General features: G+C 40.8%; 4 protein-coding genes across 11 annotated transcripts in view; all 4 read right to left on the reverse strand.

Annotated features, from left to right (window-relative positions):
• Positions 1 to 2,307: 2,307 nt before the first annotated feature.
• On the reverse strand, positions 2,308 to 3,243 carry LOC126618270 (endo-1,3;1,4-beta-D-glucanase-like). Its single transcript, XM_050286319.1, has one exon. The coding sequence runs from the start codon at positions 3,241 to 3,243 to the stop codon at positions 2,308 to 2,310; it is 936 nt and encodes a 311-aa protein (XP_050142276.1).
• Positions 3,244 to 7,601: 4,358 nt separating this feature from the next.
• Positions 7,602 to 8,194, reverse strand: LOC126618271 (uncharacterized). Its single transcript, XM_050286320.1, has 2 exons — positions 7,948 to 8,194; positions 7,602 to 7,840 (listed from the first exon to the last, which is right to left on the reverse strand). The coding sequence occupies exons 1-2, from the start codon at positions 8,192 to 8,194 to the stop codon at positions 7,602 to 7,604; spliced, it is 486 nt and encodes a 161-aa protein (XP_050142277.1).
• Positions 8,195 to 11,297: 3,103 nt separating this feature from the next.
• On the reverse strand, positions 11,298 to 19,284 carry LOC126619200 (probable galacturonosyltransferase 7). 8 transcript variants are annotated; one of them, XR_007621988.1, is made up of 7 exons: positions 18,619 to 19,281; positions 18,459 to 18,490; positions 18,300 to 18,350; positions 18,151 to 18,210; positions 15,948 to 16,098; positions 11,696 to 11,745; positions 11,298 to 11,583 (listed from the first exon to the last, which is right to left on the reverse strand). XR_007621988.1 is itself a non-coding variant. In XM_050287497.1 (6 exons), exons 1-5 carry the CDS (start codon positions 18,761 to 18,763, stop codon positions 15,982 to 15,984), a joined length of 405 nt encoding a protein of 134 aa, XP_050143454.1. In that variant the 5' UTR covers positions 18,764 to 19,281; the 3' UTR covers positions 15,595 to 15,853; positions 15,948 to 15,981. The 8 variants fall into 8 exon arrangements, 5 of the variants coding, with proteins under 5 accessions (XP_050143455.1, XP_050143452.1, XP_050143454.1 ...); XR_007621986.1 differs by lacking the exon at positions 11,696 to 11,745 and adding an exon at positions 15,804 to 15,862; XR_007621987.1 differs by lacking the exons at positions 11,298 to 11,583; positions 11,696 to 11,745 and adding exons at positions 15,595 to 15,732; positions 15,804 to 15,862.
• LOC126619201 (probable galacturonosyltransferase 7) overlaps positions 15,948 to 19,750 on the reverse strand; it is a 69,954-nt gene continuing 66,151 nt past the window's right edge. Inside the window, exon 6 of the mRNA XM_050287500.1 lies at positions 15,948 to 15,965. The gene's annotated coding sequence lies outside the window, so the exon portion shown is untranslated. The remainder of the gene's footprint in view (positions 15,966 to 19,750) is intronic.

The raw sequence follows: 19,750 nt of genomic DNA on the forward strand, positions 1-19,750 counted from the left end.
GGTGTTGACGAGGCTGAAAAAGACTGGCGCCTCTTCGATATCTGGGATCGGCGCTTCGACAAATTGCCCGTGATTTCCGCAAAGCTGAGTTTGCGCGTGACGGGTGCTGACGAGGTTGAAAAAGACTGGCGCCTCTTCGATATTTGGGATTGGCGCTTTAACAAATTGCCCGTGATTTCCGCAAAGCTGAGTTTGCGCGTGACGGGTGCTAACGCGTCTGGAAAAGCAAGATGCTTCTTCGATTTCTGAGCTTGCCTCCTCGATTTTTTGAATTGGCCCCTTCGAATTCTGAGCTCGCTTCTTCAATCTCTGAAATCCCGTCAAGTGTTGATTTTTATAGAGGCACGCAGTTCGTTTCAAAGCACACTTGAAATTTTTTTTTTTTTGCTTGTAGAAAACTCTCTTCGTGCACTTCTAAGATCTTGATTTTGTCCGACTTCTTATTTCTTCAACACCTTTGAAAATGTCTGGACCCTCCGACCGTCGTTTTGATTTGAACCTTGGTAAAGAGGCAGCCCCGTCTTCTCCAGATAACATATGGCGCCCATCCTTCATATCCCCTACTGGTTCTCTTACCGTTGGGGATTCGATGATGAAGAATGATATGACCGCTGCGGTGGTGGCCCGAAACCTTGTCACTCCCAGAGATAATAGACTACTTTCCAAACGGTCCGATGAGTTGGCTGTTAAGGATTCTCTGGCTCTCAGTGTGCAATGTGCAGGTTCTGTGTCTAATATGGCCCAACGCCTATTTGCTCGAACCCGTCAAGTTGAATCATTGGCGGCTGAAATGATGAGTCTCAAACAGGAGATTAGAGGGCTCAAGCAGGATAATAAACAGTTGCATAAGCTCGCACATAACTATGCGACAAACATGAAGAGGCAGATTGACCAGATGCAGGAATCTGATGGTCAGATTTTACTTGATCATCAGAGGTTTGTGGGTTTGTTCCAGCAGCATTTGCCTTCGTCTTCTGGGGCTGTACCGTGTAATGAAGCTCCAAATGATCAACCTTTGGCTCCTCTTCTTCCTGGAGTTCCACCGAGTGGTGTGGCTTCAAACAGTCAACCTCCGGCGCCTCTCATTTCTGGAGCTCTGCCGAGTGGTGAGGCAGCACCTGATCGTCCTTGAAGATCCTCTCTTGTAAATTTGATTTGATTTTTTTTTTAAGTATGTATAATGCAAATTTATGTAAAATTTCTAGAAAAAATAAATAAAAACGGACTTTATTTCTCTCAATGCATTTGTTTTTTTTTTTTTTTTTTTTTTTTTTGCTGTAAACATACATATATTATGCACACACACATACATACATACATATTAATTTTTCACATGGACTGATCCACCATTCCAAAACCTTTTCTCTTTTTTTTTTTTGCATGGTGCTAGCCACCAAGGATCCACTTTCTTCTTTTTTTTATTTTTTATTTTATTTATTTATTTATTTATTTATTTTTTCCTTCTTTTCCGCTTTCGGTGCCGGGTGCACCACCATTCATTTTTTTTATTTTATTTTATTTTTCTTTGTTGTCGGTGCCTGGTGCACCATGTCTCTTATTTTCCCTTTTTCTTTATATTGTAATTTTTATATGCACACATACATACGTACGTACATATATATATAGGGTGCGGGATAGGAGTTTAGAGGAGGAAGAAGGAGAAGCACGGAGGAGGAAGAAGGAGGAGCAAAACGCAGCGTAGTGCGTTCTTCCAATGCATTAATGGAGTACTAAGCTTCATCCGTACAAATCCATCACAAAACGTCGAGGGCTGGGCGATGAGTAGAGGGCAGATCATGGAGGAGATGGTGATCTTTTGGCTTTGTTCATGGGCTTTAGTGGAGAAGACGAGGGAAAGCCAAACAATGATGAAGAAAAGCAGGCTGCCAAAGATTGCTGCACACCGCCGCTTGCTAGGCTGCTGCTGTCTGCTGCACCACATGTTTGCTACTGCTCGTGACTGCTTGCGGCTTCTTTGACGACCACTGCTGGCTGGGGTGACGGCTACTCACTGCTTGCTGGGATGATGGCTGCTCCCCGCTTGTTGCGACGACGGCTCTCTATTATGCCAATGGGATCCCAATCTTATGGAAACAACTTCGCTCAAAATTTGGCATAAGAATGAAAGGTGGCGGTGGTGTAGGCGTGGGTGGAAGGAAAGGCAGTTATGCTTCCATATCCAGAACTTCAACATCATTTATGGTGGCTGTAACTCTGTGCTCTGTGTCTATTGGAGATGGAGACAGCGTCGACTAAGCGAAAGATGCGAACGAGGAGGAAGAAAGAGTAAATGAGCAGCGTTAAGCTTCAAGCTTGGAAGTTTAGCTTCGCAAAGTCAAAGGCGGAGCGGCCCGGGTGAACCGACTTGATTCTGGCCAGAGATCCTGCAGGTTTTCCGGTGAGGAATGGAGAGAGAGCATCAACACCAGTGGCGGAATCACGCCCGCGGTGCCCAGCTTTGAGTGAGTCTTGGAAGACGAGGACGAAGTGGAAGACTTTCTGACCAAGTTTCTGATATCGATGGCATGTGTATTGAAGCCACTCCAACAAGTCTTGATAAGCCTCCTCAGCAGCCTTACAAGCTGCTTCATCTTCATCGTTGTACCTAGTGGTCCACCCGTGTTCCACTTTTGGAAATATCTTCACACGGCTTTTGATCTCAGGTTTTGCAGCTAAAGCCTCCTCAAATTGTTTCACGACTTCAGGTGGAGACATATGATCAATCTCAGCGCCAAGTATTTGAGTGGGAACCTTAACCGCCTTGATATCATCCAGAGTGACAAATGCAGGATGACACATAGCAGCGGCTTGGATAAGGTCATGCTTTGAAAGTTCAACCACAACCTTGGCCCCGTAACAGAATCCTACAGCACCAACTGCAGAAATACCTTTACTTTTTAAAGTTTCAAGTAATGGTTTTGTATCTTCGAATGCTTTGCCCGGTTCATGATGTTTTATCCAGCCAGGGAGAGCGGCAAATCCTTCCTCTCCGAGTTTAAAAGGGTCTCCGTAAAAGAAGTCAGGGACCACAACAAAAAAAAAGCCAGCAGCTGCAAGTTTGTCTGCCATCTTCCTCAAGTTTGGAGCATCGTATCCAAAAATATCAGAGAGGAGAAGAACGGCGAGCTTGGAGTCAGGGGAGCCAACAAGATAGGTGTCGAGACCGCCGAACTTCTCGACGCGGCCGGAGCCACTCGATGGGTTCAGGGTTGGTGGTATGGCTACTCCGGGTGTGCGCACCATGTGCAGCAGATGGCCATGATTGGTTGGTTCACATGAAGCATATTCCAAGGGTTTATGAAACTGTTCTGATCGGCAACAGGGGTGGTTTCAAGGCCTCCGCTGTGGCTGACGCCGTCGTTGATGTAACCGAGGATCTCGCCATTCTTTGAGTACAAGAGAGACAATGGGGTCTCGAAGGGAAAGGAAGGCTGTGAAGTCGAATGAGTCATTGGGCCTGGACGCTACAGGAAATGAAGGTTGTAGGTCCAAGAACTGGGCCTCGACTTTTGGGAGTTATGTATATGCATATATACACACACACATATATATATATATATAATATTTTTATTTTATTTTTTTTTTTTTTTTTTTTTTGTAAATACATAATAACATATGTATTCATTTTTTTTTTGTAATAAAATTGACTCTATTTAATAAAACATTTATTTTTTTATTTTTGATGTGACTGAACTTGAAATTGAATATTCAAGCTGCCTACGTACCATTCCAAAGAAAGAGATCAAGTCAAAATGTAGTTCAAATACATACATATTTTTTGGTATTTTCTTTTTGTGCCGTTTGCAGTTTTAACTCATGCAGGCAAGGAGTGTTGGTGTCGTTTGCAGTTTCAACTCGTGCAAACAATGAGCATTTGGTGCCGTGTTGCAGTTTCAGCTCGTGCAGGCAAGGAACGTTTGGTGTTGCCTTTTATGCTTGTGCAGACCAGGAGCGTTGGTGTCGCCTTTTATGCTCGTGCGGATCAGAAGCGTTGTGCCATGCAGTTTAGGCTCGTGCAGGTGAAGAGCCTCGTGTCCTACAGTTTAGGCTCGTGCGGACAAGGAGCTTTGGTTCGTGCAGTTTAGGCTCGTGCGAACAAGGAGCATTGGTTCGTGCAGTTTAGGCTCGTGCGAACAAGGAGCATTGGTGTTGCCTTTTATGCTCGTGCAGACCAGGAGCTTTGTGCCATGCAGTTTAGGCTCGTGCGGGCGAGGAGAATTTGTGAATTTTGTCAAGCAATCCGAGAGAGTTGTTCCTCGTAATCTTCATAGCAAGGAGCCTTGACTAAGTAGTTGAAGAAGTCTTCAGGAAAGATGTCACACATCGTGATAGGGATGGATGATCTTTGTGTCAAAGTTTCATTATCTCCAACACTTTCACATTGTTTTGGAGGTTGACGAAAGCTGCTTTGCCCCCTTTCTGATTGGTGCACTTGTGGAGAAGACATATGCTTCTTGTGCAGTTTCTTCGGAGTGACATGAATCCATCCTTCAACTTCGCTTGGCTTGACTGGCATGGTTTTGGAGCATGCCCCCAGCGATTGAGGTGAAGATTTTGAGTAAGAAGAGCCAGAAATGATGGTGGTATAGTTTGACTTCACCACATCATCAAGATCTAGCTCGATGATTCCTTTCTGAGCCAACTTCATGATGAGATCTTTCAGCACGAAGCACTTTTCTGTCGGATGACTGATGAAGCGATGGAATTTACAGTACCTTGGACTGTCAGTGCGATTCATCTCTTCTGGCCGTCTGCATTCAGGCAAACTGATCACCTTCTTGTCCAACAGGTCATCCAGCATGGCAACCACATCAGAGTCGGGGAATGGATAAGTCTTTTCCTCAAGCTCCTTCAAAGTGCATCTACGCATCTCTTGATCACAAAAAGCTTCGGTTTGAATCGCCTTGCCTCGTGTAGGGATTTTGACGGGAGCTGTGTTGACCGTCATTGCTTCCTTGGTGGATTTCCACGCAGTCTTCTCTAACTTTGGCCCAAGAACTTTGTCGTTCTTGTAGTCCACGATCGGTTCTTTCTTCCCATGATGGGCGATGCTCAACTCCATGTCATGGGCGCGGGTGGCCAATTCCTCGAAGGTCCGTGGTTTAATGCCTTGAAGGATGTATTGCAAACCCCATTGCATGCCTTGGATGCACATCTCAATTGAAGAGGTTTCCGAGAGCCTGTCTTTACAATCGAGGCTTAGAGTGCGCCATCTGTTGATGTAGTCAATGACTGGCTCGTCCTTCCACTGCTTTGTGCTCGTTAGCTCTAGCATGCTCACAGTGCGGCGGGTGTTATAAAAGCGGTTGAGGAATTCCAGCTCTAATTGCTCCCAACTGTTGATGGACTCAGGCTCTAGGTCCGTGTACCACTCAAAGGCGTTTCCTTTCAGCGAGCGCACAAACTGCCTGGCAAGGTAGTCCCCTTCGGTCCCTGCGTTGTTGCAAGTTTCAACAAAGTGGGCAACGTGCTGTTTCGGGTTTCCTTTTCCATCAAACTGCATGAACTTTGGTGGTTGATAACCCATTGGCATCTTCAGGGCATCAATCTTCTTGGAGTAGGGCTTCGAGTAGAACAAGGAGGTATGTGAGCTCCCTTCGTACTGTACCTTGATGGTGTTGGTGATCATCTCCTGCAGCTGCTGGATAGAAAGAGATCCCATGAGTGCCGCTGCTTGGTCTGGCTCCGGTTTCACATCGTTTTTCTCCACCTGAGGCTCCTCTTCTTCGTCATCTCTTCTCTTTAGTGGATCATTATCTGGGTCGGGGTTCTCGTCGTCCTGTGGCTCCAGTCGGCTGACGAGTGCAGCGATTTGCAAGTCTTTTTCTTCAACAATCCGTGTTAGCCTTGCGATCGCTTCATTCATTTGAGCCAGTTGTTCTTCGATGGAGGTAACGCCGATGGTCATGACTTGTGCAACCAATAGACGTGACTTTCCTTTAGACATCCAAGATGCTGACGAAGAACGTCGTTGGCTGTTTTGGGATGTCATCTTGTATGCCTCAGCAGCATGCTTCGGTGCCCCCAGCGAGGTCAGGTTGATGACATACTCACACATTCGATGCTCCCCTTGCTCTTTTAACGGCACCAACTTTGAAGTGGCATGTTGAGAAGCGGTTGTGGCGCCAATGGATGCTTCGTTCATGGCGGAAGTGCTTAGGCTTCTTCCATTTGTGAGAACGGCTTGTCCTTTGCTTGATGCCATTGATTTTGGAAGTGTGCTTGAATTTCTTGAATAGAGAAAGAGATGAGAGGTAGAGATTGTCCTACTGGGCGTGCCAAATTTGTGAACACGAAAAATTCCTGAAATGAAAGAGACAAGAACAACGTGCACAAACAAATATTTGTATTTGATGATTTTGGTGTTAATGGATTTGTTGGGTTACGATCTCTTTTAACTTGATCCTTTGATTTGATCTCCGTAAGATATGTATTTGTAGATGTGCGATTGATCCAAATGGTCGTTGGGCTTAATCTAAGGATGAACGTTCTTCAAGGGTCGTGGGCTTAATCTTGAAGGTGGATTTGAGCGGATCTTCAAGGAGCCGTTGGGGCTTGATCTTGAGGATGAGTGTTTCTTCAAGGGCCGTTGAAGCTTGATCTTGAATAACGGTGATGAGTGGATCTTCAAAGGCTTTTGGGCTTGATCTTGAATAACAGTGATGAACGGATCTTTCAAGGGGCTTTTAGGCTTGATTTTGAAGAACAGTGATGAACGGATCTTCAAGGGCTTTTGGGCTTGATCCTGAAGAACGGTGGCTTGTTGATCCAAGGGCCGTCGGGGCTTGATCTTGGAAAGTGGATTTGAGCGGATCCTCAAGGAGCCGTTGGGGCTTGATCTTGAGGATGAGTGTTTCTTCAAGGGCCGTTGAGGCTTGATCTTGAATGACGGTGATGAACGGATCTTCAAGGGCTTTTGGGCTTGATCTTGAAGAACAGTGATGAACGGATCTTTAAGGGCTTTTAGGCTTGATCTTGAAGAACGGTTTGATGTATGGATTTGTCAACGTTTGTTGATCCAAAGGGCCGTTGGGGCTTGATCTTAGAATGAACGGATGATGAACGATTGTGCTTTCTTCAAAGGTCGTCGGGGCTTGATCTTGAATTGGTGGAAGTTCTTCAAGGGCCTTTGGGGCTTGATCTTGAATTGGTGGATTGTTGATCCAAGGGCCGTCGGGGCTTGATCTTGAATTGGTGGATGATTGTTGATCCAAAGGGCCGTTTGGGCTTAATCTTAGGATGAATGATGAACGAAGAACGAAGAACGAAGAGAGTTTTCTTGATTCTTCGAGAACCTGGATGCTTGAGAGCTTCGGAGTTTCAGAGCTTCAAGAATTTTGCCTAATGATTTTGGTTCCTTCTAAATGAATGAAATTGGCTTCTATTTATAGAATTTTCCAAGGCCTAATTTTGAATATAATATTCCAGATGAAATAAGTCGTTTCTGCCAGGTGTTGACACGTGTCCTGTTTGATGACTTTTCCAACTTATTTTGATTTTTTGTTTAGACACACGCTACGTGTAAAATTTATGTAATACATGAGCGTTGAAACTTTGATTTATCGGTCAACATTTATTTACCAAAATTCTGATGTCTACAATTACATTTCAGCATTAATAACAATAGCAATGTTGCAAATAATAACAGCATTGGCAAAAACAACCGAGCAGGCAAGCGCAACCACCACTGCAGCATACACAATATAATTTGGCGACAACCCTACCATCGAACATGCATTGCACACAACAAGAAGAAGAACCAAAAACAAGACGACGCAACCAGCAACCACACATAAGTTGAAACAACCCGCTTCCATATCTTGCATATAACCAAGTAAAACTGTGATGCATCAAACTTCTTGAGGGAATAACTACAATACATAGAGTAAACCACTGCAGCTTTTGACAACAAAGACAATGTGATGTACAAGGGGAAGCACATCGTACACGAAATAGCCATCTCAGCAAACTTCTGGCAAGAGTGACTGATAAAATCCCTCAAAGGGAGTACACTGGACTTTGCAATTAACAACATCCTAATGGTTAGTCTCTTTACAAGTGACTGATCAACTACCAAATTCGACAAAAGTAAGGCGGAAACTGGGCAGATTAGTAACAAGGCAATCACCAAAAAACCCCACAAATTGTACCAGAGAATTCTAACAGTTTCTCTCAAAATTTCCAGAGCACTCATCGAATGAAATCTGTGATCGTTACCAGAGAGTTCTAACTTCTTCAACTTTGTCTTCAACTTGATCGTTACTAGCTTACATGTAATTAGTTGGGAATTTTTGAAGATTATATTAGAGAAAGCAGAAGGTATGATTCTCAGAACACATTACTAGTAAGAGTTGGCTCAGCAAGATTGTATAAGTTAGATAGTCGATGTCTCTTACTAATTCAGGGGAAAGGTAAAGGTAGATAGCAGAGGATTAAGAACCTGATAGTAATCAATACTGTTTCCATTATTCAAGCATTCGAGAGTTGTCAATGCATGGGAACTGAGAGTTAACAGATGATATGGAGAATGCATTTAACTAATTGTGAAAACATGTATATACAGGACTTAAAAATCTGCAAGTAGCAGTACAGATACAAGATTCCAAGTTCATAACCAAATAAGAAAACAAAATCCAAGATTCCAAGTTCATAACCAACAACCAATCATCAAGAACAAAACCCATCATGCCCAAACCCAAATACAAACCCCACTAACCTAATCACCCAAAATTCACTACTGTAAACACAAAACCCACCAAGAATTACCCTCATAAAAAATGCATTACCCACCAAAAAACCATTAAGCCCCACATTCAATCAAGAACCCAAAAACTTCAGATCCCTCGAGAACTTGAACAAACCCCCAAAAACCAAGAAAAACACAGAAAAGCTAAGAGAGAGGAGCAGAGAAAAATCTTACCAGATCGTCCTTGAAGGTTAGGTATTTCTGGGTTTGGGGTTTTTCAAATCTGAAAGATTGAGTGCGTGTTCTTCCTCAGTGCAACATTTGAGAGAGAGAGTGATGGAAGCTACCAAAGGACAGAGCAGGAAAGAAAAAAACAGTATGACTGAAATATCCCAAATCGGAGAAAACCCACATCACAACAAATTCAGTTCACAAATCAATCCTCATGGGCACATTAGAAAACATAAACAGAAGAGTGTTCAGATTAATTACCAAGCTATGAGCTCGATCGAGCTCAGTTAGGTTAATATATACACACAGTACACAAATGAATCATACCAATTATATAGATAAACTCAATTTCTCACAACCCAACAAACAAAACACATAAATCAACTTTCCCATCATTTCCTCCATTTTCCAAGGAACCAAACAAAATAGTAAGAGACAGACCCATTCCCTTGATCGTTTCTTGCAATGAAGAGAATGGCCCAGTTTTGTCCCCAATCAAGCACTCAGAGATTCGAGGCTTAAAGCTATTCACCGGAACCTTCACCCTATTGGCCGGAATCTCTTGGTTGTTCGTCGTTGGTGAGGCGCAACGCGTGGTCTGTGCAGCGCAGGTCTCAGACCTCCATCATGAGTCGCAACGCAGGGATATGAATTCGTGAAAACAAAAACCCTAAAACCTGACTTTTGTTGTTTTCAAATTATAATGGACTGTTTTTAAATTTTTTTGAGTCTAGTTTTGCAAAATGCGCTTACCAAACAGATTTTTTTACCTTAAAATTTAAAAATTGTTTTTGAGTTAAAAACTTTGGACTCAAATCTAATACCAAACAGGCCCTAAGTTTCTGAGATGTTTTCGTTTTTGAGATAGGGAAGGTGAGCCATTCACGATACTCTATGATTTCGATTTGAGGTTGAAGATTGGAACAATCTGGATGAATTTTGGTTTCGGGATTGTAGGGTTGATTTGGATGAACACAGGTTTTTGTTTCAATTTAAGGGAAAATGGATAGATTCATCAGGGAACAAATGCTAAAAACTTTGTCCTAGAAACAAATGGAAAAGCACCAACACGTGCACATCAGGGGCAAATTAGTAAATTTACTGTGAAACCCAGGGAAATAGGCTGGAGATGGTAACAGCTAGAGGGGCAACCGCCCACACACTATAGATCAACAGTAACCCAAAACTAGGTTTTAATACATATAATATAATTTGGACCCAAAAATTTGGGGTTTTTTTGTTTCCACCCTCCCGTTGGAGAAACCTTAGGGAGAAAAAAATCGGTACAAATAGAAAACGCACCAGAAGGCACAAACATCTGTAGTACAAACCCATTTTTGTTGTCATTGAATGAACGGAAAATGGGAATATAAACGAATAGTTTCCATGACTTACTGTGGGGGAAGATCAACATCTGTAGTACTTTCACTAAGAACACGCTCCACCTCCTGAATATTTTGTCTCAACTCACAAGACAACTTGTCCTGTGATGGAAGTTTCGCAATACTAGGAAAATATGCTCGAGCCACAAATAGTTGATCCTTCAATCTCTTCACCATTGTAGAATTATCAGAGAGACGGGCCATACGGCCCACTTCCAACAATACCGATATTGTCCCCAACTTGGTAATTACCACCTCCACAATCCGTCAGGTGTGGGGTTTTATAAAAAAAAACCTCAGTTTAGTTAGAGTGGGTTTAGGATATTTAAACTCTTATTTTATCATGGATACAGTCGATGTGGGACATTTCAACACGCCCCCTCACGTGGGACCCAATTAGTGGGTCACACGTGGGAGATCCACACATCGACAACCACATGGAGCCAAGGGGACTCACCCTACACGCGGGGCCAAGGGACCCACTATCATTGCGCGGGGCCAAGGGGACCCACCCATCACGTGGCAGTACGGTACGGGTCCGCTCCCTGACTCTGATACCAAGTAGAATTATCAGAGAGACGGGTCATACGACCCACTTCCAACAACACCGATATTGTCCCCAACTTGGTAATTACCACCTGCACAATCCATCAGGTGTGGGGTTTTATCACAAAAGGCCTTGGTATTAGTTGGAATAGGATTATGGTATTTAAACTATTCTTTTGTCATTGATACGGTCGATGTGGAACATTTCAACACGCCCCCTCACGTGGGACCCAATTAGTGGGCCATACGTGGAAGATCCATACATCGACAACCACGTGGAGCCAAGGGGACTCACCCTACACGTAGGGCCAAAAGACCCACCATCATCGCGTGGGGCCAAGGGGACCCACCCATCACGTGGCAGTACGGTATGGGCCCGTTCTCTGGCTCTGATACCATGTAGAATTATCAGAGAGATGGGCCATACGGCCCACTTCCAACAACACCGATACTGTCCCCAACTTGGTAATTACCACCTGCATAATCCGTCAGGTGTGGGGTTTTATCACAAAAGGTCTTGGTTTAGTTAGAGTGAGTTTAGGATATTTAAACTCTTATTTTATCATGGATACGGTCGATGTGGGACATTTCAACAACCATAGCATCCTTCATGTCTTCTCTATGTTGTTCACCCCAAAGGCAGTAGCTCCCAAACTTCAACTCGCATGATTTTCCACTTTGATCCACACCACCTTTCGCATAATCAATGACTTGAGCTGAGTCACAAGCTTTAGATTTCTGCCACAAAGATCCAAATTAAACAGAGCAGAAGGCAATAGCTATACAAGAACATAATCTGTTAGCATGTTAATCAGATTCCAAGGAAAAAAGATGGCCGATTCATGCATACATTTTCAATGGGAAGTGAGTGCGGACCATCATGAGGTGGAGCTGAAACTCCTCCAGTTACTGAAAACAAAATTCAAGTTAGAATCTATTACGTGGCAAGTAAAAAGGATAGACAAACCTTAGAAGGCATTGAACATTAACAGGCCCTTTGATTGTTCATTGATGTGGACGACACTGCTTATTCGTTGTTGAGAGCGACACTGGCTTGTTCATTGTTGTGAACGACACTGGCTTGTTCATTGTTGTGAACGGCACTGATATTTTTGGTTTCATTTTCAGCTTTATGTGAAATAGCTTCACGTGAAATATTCTTTAGTATATCCTGGCACAAAACAAATAAAGGTAGAGAAATCAATCAGGTAATTGAAGACTTGAGATGCCTGAATCACATCACTCAAATTATTGACCGTGTTTGTAGACCAAATGAATAAAATATTGCTGCAATGGTTCCTATAGGCCTTAAATGCCAAACACGAGAGTCAAAAAATTAATTCTCGTATCGTGGATTAGTGAATGGCTGCCTTAACCCAAACCACAAGAACCTGAATAGGCGGGTGTTCCCGAGATACAAATTCTGTTAATTAGGCAGCAACTATGAAAGACTGGGAAGACCCGCGAAATAAATAGAACCACATATGGAGAAACTAGTATGGTCAATTATAAAGATATTTCTTCACTGTGGATCTTTAGCTTTCTCATCTCAAAGACAGATTAAATGCCAAGACTTACAGAAAAAAATTTGTATGTGCCCATAATTAGTTTTCAGATTCTCCGAAGGTACGCATATCCTACAGTTAGAAACATAGAATATAGGGCCACGGATTTCCCCATCAAGTACAATTCACAAAAACCAATCAAAAGCTTATGATCTTTGGTAACTGAACAAAACAGTTGTACTTGTCCTAATTCAAAAGGAAGTGTCTATTGGTTACTATAGTGTTTATTCCTCAAGCTCCTGAACTAGAAGTCTAAAACACATCCTGAAGAACTCTTAGACGTGTTAGAATAATTCAAAGCCCACTGGCACATTAATCCAGTTATTGGATCTAGCCAACGCCTGAACATAGAGAAAGAAAAATCAAAACCTGCTAATTGCATGTGACTCGTTAATTTGTTGTTATGAATTAAAATGTAGAAGTACTCCGATGTTTCAAAGCTTATTTTCTATTATTGCTGTATTTTCCCATAGTTTTAACACTTTTTAGAGGACCACACCAACACTTAAAAGTTCTTAGATGACCCGGGTGGATGAGGAAGTTGATGAATACCGTATGTAAATTTTTCCGTCCCCTTACACATTAATAGTTAAGATTTTCCAGCATCACAACTCTTAAATAGATAAACAAATTCCTAGCAGAATTTATCTCAACAAGACACAATGTCTAATTTTGAAGAATTTTAACACATAAACATTGCCCTTATCAATAAAAAGGTAGTGATATAAATAAGGAAAAATTAGTATCCGGTCCCTAGTTTTTACTGTTCATTGACCAAGACCTTATTAGTTCTCAAATTTTGATTCAAGTCCCTAGCATTAATGTGATAATGAATTTACTTGTTTATTATATAATTTTTTAATATAAAAATTAGTAATTAATTTAGGGTTTAATACTCACACCTCTATTAAACTTCTAATTAATTTTCAATTCAAACATTTCCAAAATAATAAAAAATTAAATTAAATTAAGTTTGTACCTATTAGTTTTTTTTATATATCAAAAGATTCTCAATTTTTTTAATCTTAAATGTACCCATTCATATAATTTTTCAATTTTTTAATCTTAAATGTACCCATTCTCAAATATATCAATTTGTTATATGTAAAATGTACCCTTTTTTTAATATAAAATCCATTCAAATTTTTTAATCCATGTTTAAACTTATATGGGTACATTCTTTTTCGTTGATTTGAGAATGTATCCATGTTTTGGTACAATAACTTTTTTTGTTAATTTTGGTTAATGTACCCATACATATATATATACACACACACACACAATATAATAGAGAGTATAATTTATATTTTATTATTTTTAATCCCATAAATTATGGGTTTTATTTAAAATCTCATTAATATAAACAATTACAAATTTCAATTTTTAATTTTTAATTAAAAAATATAGTAACTTACATTATTACATTAATGTCAGGGACCTCAATCAAAAACTAAAAACTAACAAGGTTTCAATCAAAGAATATTGATAGCTAGGGACCGCATCTAAAGTGTCCCTATAAATAAATTATTTTCTCAACCATTCGGCTTTTCAGCCGATACGTAAGAAAATAGGGGGGTGACAAGCATCCTTTTTATGGGGTCGATGCAGTAACCTATATCTATTCAGAGGAATCTCAAGAGCTTACAAATGGATTAGTATTTAAATATCGCACTGTTCATTGTGTTGTATCTTTGCTCAATGCAGAAACCTAGACGCTCTCGACATTGGATGTTGTGAGGTGATCCACCATGGGAATTTGCATTCGTTGGGTTTCAAAAGCACTTGGTGGCTTTTTTCCAACACAGCCATACGGTAGCATCGCGACGGTTAAAATTATATTTTTAACCTCGCCGAGGGTGAGTATATATAAAAAGCAGCTTGGTGAGACATTATACTCCGTGCGGAAGAGAATTTTTGTTTGCTTGGTTGAAATCCTCTATGAAGGATCTACTAACCTATATCTATTTCTTGCGGGCCCAAAGCCAACACAGATGTGAAATGAAAAAAAAAAATAAAAAAAAGAAGACATTATTAATGACAGCTCTTCGACTGGTGTATTCGGCTGGTGTATAGTCATTCGACTGGTGTACTGGTGTATTCGGCTGGTGTATGGTCATACGACTGGTGTACTTTCCGACTCGGCCAGACTACTAGTGAAATTTGTGCAGCAGCAATTTTTGTGTGTTGAACTAATCGGTGGTGGCTCGAGATGAAATTGGAGTACCATTTAACTGTCATTTTGTGGTTGAGAATTCGGCCAGTTATTGATGTGACTTCGACTGGCTGTGAAGACACTTCAAGCAGTTTGTTTTGTTGATTCTCGGCAGTTACAGCTTAGTTTTTTTAGCACGATGGTGCTGAAATGAAAATAATGCTTGTGAGAAAGAAGGCACTTGGCTGGGACCCCACAATGAGGATGGAGGCATAGAAAATGACCCACTTTTGGTGGCCATTCTGTGCACTGTGACCAGCAATTACGTATGGAATATTAGACCAAGTCCAAGAGCATTAAAACTCCAGAAGCTGCGGGATTTGTTGGATAAACAAAAACCAGAGTAGCTTTCCGCCGAGTGATGGTTAATCGGTAATGGTTTTGATGTTGTTTCCTCGGCCATATGTTTTTGTAGTCATTCAAAGATGAGGTTTGAATAGTCAGGATGCATGGTTTTGGGATAATGATGAAGTCAAGATAATGATGCATATTGGAATGTCATTGGTGCATGAGAATTTGGACGATAGAGTTCCACGTAAATTGCGATTTAGGCATTTAAATATTAAAACCAATCTTTGGATTAGATGTGCTCTGCAAAGATGAGAGGAGCACGACATTGACCCAAGAAATCTTGATTTTGACTAAGGCTGAGGGATATTATCAAAATAGTTTTGGTGATGAGATAAGAAGCCTAGGTGGGCTAAGTTGGTGGCTTTACCACTATAGTTCATCTTTTGGGAGCAGACTCGTAGAGGCTTTTCAAACTCTCATTAGCTACCGTTTTGTGATTCACCAACGTCAAAAATCGAACTTAGAAAATGTCCTATGAAATACAGACTTGGAATTCGTCCACAACCACTAGGCACCTCTAGTGGTTGTAATGTATGCAATAATGAGTTGACCTAATTGCCTTACGCTGAATTGAGATAGTTTGAGACTAAACATTTAACTGTGGTTAAGTTGAAGGCAATATGACAAACAGTTGTGGCTCATTTAGTTAAGAGTATCACTCTTGCTTTTAAGGTTTAATATTCTATTCTTGGTGAGCTGAGCCACCAGCTTTAGAGTTCTGCCACCAAGATCCAAATTAAACAGAGCAGAAGGCAATAGCTATACAAGAACAGAATCTGTTAGTATGTTAATCAGATTCGAAGGAAAAAAGATAGCTGATTCATGCATACATTTTCAATGGGAAGTGAGTACGGACCATCATGAGGTGGAGCTGAAACTCCTGCAGTTACTGAAAACAAAATTCGAGTTAGAATCTATTACGTGGCAAGTAAAAAGGATAGACAAACCTTAGAAGGCATTAAACATTAACAGGCCTTTTGATTGTTCATTGCTGTGGACGACACTGGCTTATTCATTGTTGAGAACGACACTGGCTTGTTTATTGTTGTGAACCGCACTGATATTTTTGGTTTCATTTTCAGCTTTATGTGAAATAGCTTCACGTGAAATATTGTTTAGTATATCCTGGCACAAAACAAATAAAGGTAGAGAAATCAATCAGGTAATTGAAGACTTGAGATGCCTGAATCACATCACTCAAATTATTGACCGTGTTTGTAGACCAAATGAATAAAATATTGCTGCAATGGTTCCTATAGGCCTTAAATGCCAAACACGAGAGTCAAAAAATTAATTCTCGTATCATGGATTACTGAATGGCTGCCTTAACCCAAACCACAGGAACCTGGATAGGCGGGTGTTCCCGAGATACAAATTCTGTTAATTAGACAGCAACTATGAAGGAAGACCCGCCAAATAAATAGAACCACATATGGAGAAACTAGTATGGTCAATTATAAAGATATTTCTTCACTGTGGATCTTTAGCTTTCTCATCTCAAAGACAGATTAAATGCCAAGACTTAGTTTTCAGATTCTCCGAAGGTACGCATATCCTACAGTTAGAAACATAGAATATAGGGCCACGGATTTCCCCATCAAGTACAATTCACAAGAACCAATCAAAAGCTTATGATCTTTGGTAACTGAACAAACCAGTTGTACTTGTCCTAATTCGAAAGGAAGTGTCTATTGGTTACTATAGTGTTTATTCCTCAAGCTCCTGAACTAAAAGTCTAAAACTCATCCTGAAGAACTCTTAGACGTGTTAGTCGGAAGTGTCTATTGGTTACTATAGTACTGACTAAATTAGTCAGACGTTTGATGCAGTATCGGACTAATTACCGTATTATTTATACTGTGTTTGGTTTTATATCGGATATGATAAAAAAAAAGAAAAATAATGATAGAATAATCCACAAAGGGCACTGCCTTTAATTTTTCGTTCATCTTCGGCATAAAACCCTTTTTGGTTGATCTTCTGCAGACAACATGGATCTGTTAAAGGTATGTTTTACAACAAATCGAGGCACTGTGAAGGTGCGGCTTCAAGCGAAGACGAAGGTCCAGCCACGTCGGTGAGGATTTACAGAGCTTTTGGCTCTTGAAGTTTTCCGGGAATCGATGAGATCTGCGATTCCGGCGAAATGGCAGTTGCAAGTCGTTGGGTTTCAGATCATGTTAACAAAATCTATTAATTGGATTTCCAACACTCAGTAATTTCACATAATTTTATGGAGTTCTAAAACTTATTTTGAAGGGATCTATAACTTCCCCAATAATTTAGGGCAGAGCAGAGCAAAGTAGAAGAAGAACGACGACGGATGAACAATGACAACAAGAATGAGTCTTGCGAACGATGCGAGAGAGAGGAATGCGACGAGTAAGGGACAGAGAGGGAGAGAGCGAGCGTTGTTTCTCACCCGACTAATAATCCTTAGGTTTTAGGGAGGATAAATTAACAGGTGTGTACCGTATAAATCATGTGGGGCCGGTATAATTAATCCGGGTGCTATTTAGTACGTAACAACGCCAAACACTCGGGTCCGTATTATTTATCCTATCCGATTCTTTATACGGGCTGCCAAACAGGGCCTTAGACGTGTTAGAATAATTCAAAGCCCACTGGCATATTAATCCAGTTATTGGATCTAGCCAACGCCTAAACATAGAGAAGGAAAAATCAAAACCTGCTAATTGCATGTGACTCGTTAATTTGTTGTGATTAATTAAAATGTACAGTACTCGGACACTTCAGAGCTTATTTTGTATTATTGATGTACTTTCCCATAGTCTTAACACTTTTTAGAGGACCACGCCAACACTTAAAAGTTCTTAGATGACCCGGGTGGATGAGGAAGTTGATGAATACCGTACGTAAATTCTCTCCGGCCCCTTACACATTAGTGGTTAAGACTTTACAGCATCACAACTCTTAAATAGATAAACAAATTCCTAGCAGAATTTATCTCAACGAGACACAATGTCTAATTTTGAAGAATTTTAACACGTAAACATTGCCCTTATCAATAAATATCATACATTTCAGTAGCATTTGTCTGGAAGCTAAGTGATGATTCATCTACAAGCCTATTTCCCTAGAACTAACTAAGCATTGTATCAAACGAAAAGCAGAGGCACCGTCAAAAACCTAACACCAGAGCAGTAGGCAACAAACCTTTGAAAGGGTTGGTGTGAAATTTTTCACGAAATCATCTACATGCTTCGAACCACCCCCCTGCAAGAAACCAAATAATCAGTAATTTATCTTCACCAATGTGTTTCTACCCGTGAATTCGATTTACAAAGCTGGCTAGTATAGTTTACCACTGACAGATTAGAAGCATTTATGATGATTTTTGTACCATATCCTCCAATCTGACACCGATTCGAAAATTCGAAAAAGAATAATAAAACAGATCAACACCAAGAATGTAGGATACAGAAAACAATTCCAAATTAACAAAACAAAGTTCTACTTCTTACTGAAGGCGAATTTCGTTGTTCTGGTACATATCCTGCATATTATGAACAAAAAGAACGAATCAAGACTTGAGAGAGATCCAAAACTACCATTGCAAAAGCAAAATCGGATCTGAGAGAAACAGATCTAGAGAGAGAGAGAGAGAGAGAGAGAGAGAGTTACCGGGAGGGTGAAAGCCATTGTGAAGGCCGAGAAGGAAGAGAAGAGGAACGAGCATGGAAAGAAAAACCAGACCCAACACTCCAATCACCAACCCCTTCCATCGCCGCTTCCCGGAATAGCTACCACCCGCAACCCCGCCCTTCATTGCTCCGCCAGCCCCTCCTAATCCGATTTCATTGCCGCGATTAAGCACCAAATCCACCACAATCAACCACAATTAACACTAATCCTTCTCCTTCTTCTTCTTCTTCTTCTTCCCTTCCTCCTCCTCGGTTTGTTGTTGCAGTGTCAATATCAAATGCGAAGTCCCACTCGCACTCGCACTCCCAAACGCCGTCGCGGTCGCCGTCGCATCAACAAGTGAAACGCGGTGTTTCCTCTGTGTCATGAATCATTATTTCTAATGATTTGATTGGTTGTTTCTGAGCTCACTGTCTCTCTCACTTGGATTCCGAATCAACGGCTGGATGGGATGGGATTCGACTGGATTGGACAGTCCGGCACGGATTGGATTTTCCTACTTTTAGCACAACAAACTGTGATCTTGTTCTTCCTTTTTTTTCTGAAAAGAAAAAGAGAAGAACAGAAGAGCTTACCGTGGTCTCGGGCTTTTTGGTGGGATTAAATTTTTTATCCCTTGCGGTTAATATTTATTTATTTTTTGTTTGTTATTATTTTTTGGGTCAGATCCAATTCTCTAAGAGCAACTCCAGTGTAGGAGCCCTCCCGAGGCTATTCACTATTTAATTCATTTAGTAAACAGTAATTGCCTTTAATGAATAGTGCATTCCCGTGACAATTGTCTTTTGCATCTCCACCCTTGCATTGAATAACTCTGGCAATTGACAATAAAATATTAGTATTTTTTTATTTATAAAATAATACATAATAATTTTATTTGTAATTTCGGATAAGATTTTTAATGAAAGTAAGTAACAAATAATACAAACAAATAAATATAATGAAAGTAGCTAACAAATAATTATAATGAAAGTAGGTAACAAATAAATAATACAAACAAATCAATATAATGAAAGTAGCTAACAAATAATACAAACAAATAAATAATATATTGTTACCTGATTCGCTAAATTTTCCCCACTTCGAAGATTACCACTAGCTTGTGCCAAGC

The sequence above is a fragment of the Malus sylvestris genome, chromosome 4, assembly GCF_916048215.2.
Source record: "Malus sylvestris chromosome 4, drMalSylv7.2, whole genome shotgun sequence".
Taxonomy (NCBI): Eukaryota; Viridiplantae; Streptophyta; class Magnoliopsida; order Rosales; family Rosaceae; genus Malus; species Malus sylvestris.

Coding starts and splice junctions, on each gene's coding strand:
- LOC126618270 (XM_050286319.1), bottom strand. CDS start 3,243: ATGGTGCGCACACCCGGAGTAGCCATACCACCAACCCTGAACCCATCG.
- LOC126618271 (XM_050286320.1), bottom strand. CDS start 8,194: ATGAGTGCTCTGGAAATTTTGAGAGAAACTGTTAGAATTCTCTGGTAC. Junction 7,841..7,947: donor TGCTGAGATGGCTATTTCGT/GTACGATGTGCT, acceptor GATGCATCACAG/TTTTACTTGGTTATATGCAA.
- LOC126619200 (XM_050287495.1), bottom strand. CDS start 18,763: ATGAAGGGCGGGGTTGCGGGTGGTAGCTATTCCGGGAAGCGGCGATGG. Junction 18,351..18,458: donor AACAACGAAATTCGCCTTCA/GTAAGAAGTAGA, acceptor AATCGGTGTCAG/ATTGGAGGATATGGTACAAA. Junction 12,017..18,150: donor TCACACCAACCCTTTCAAAG/GTTTGTTGCCTA, acceptor GTTTTGTGCCAG/GATATACTAAAGAATATTTC.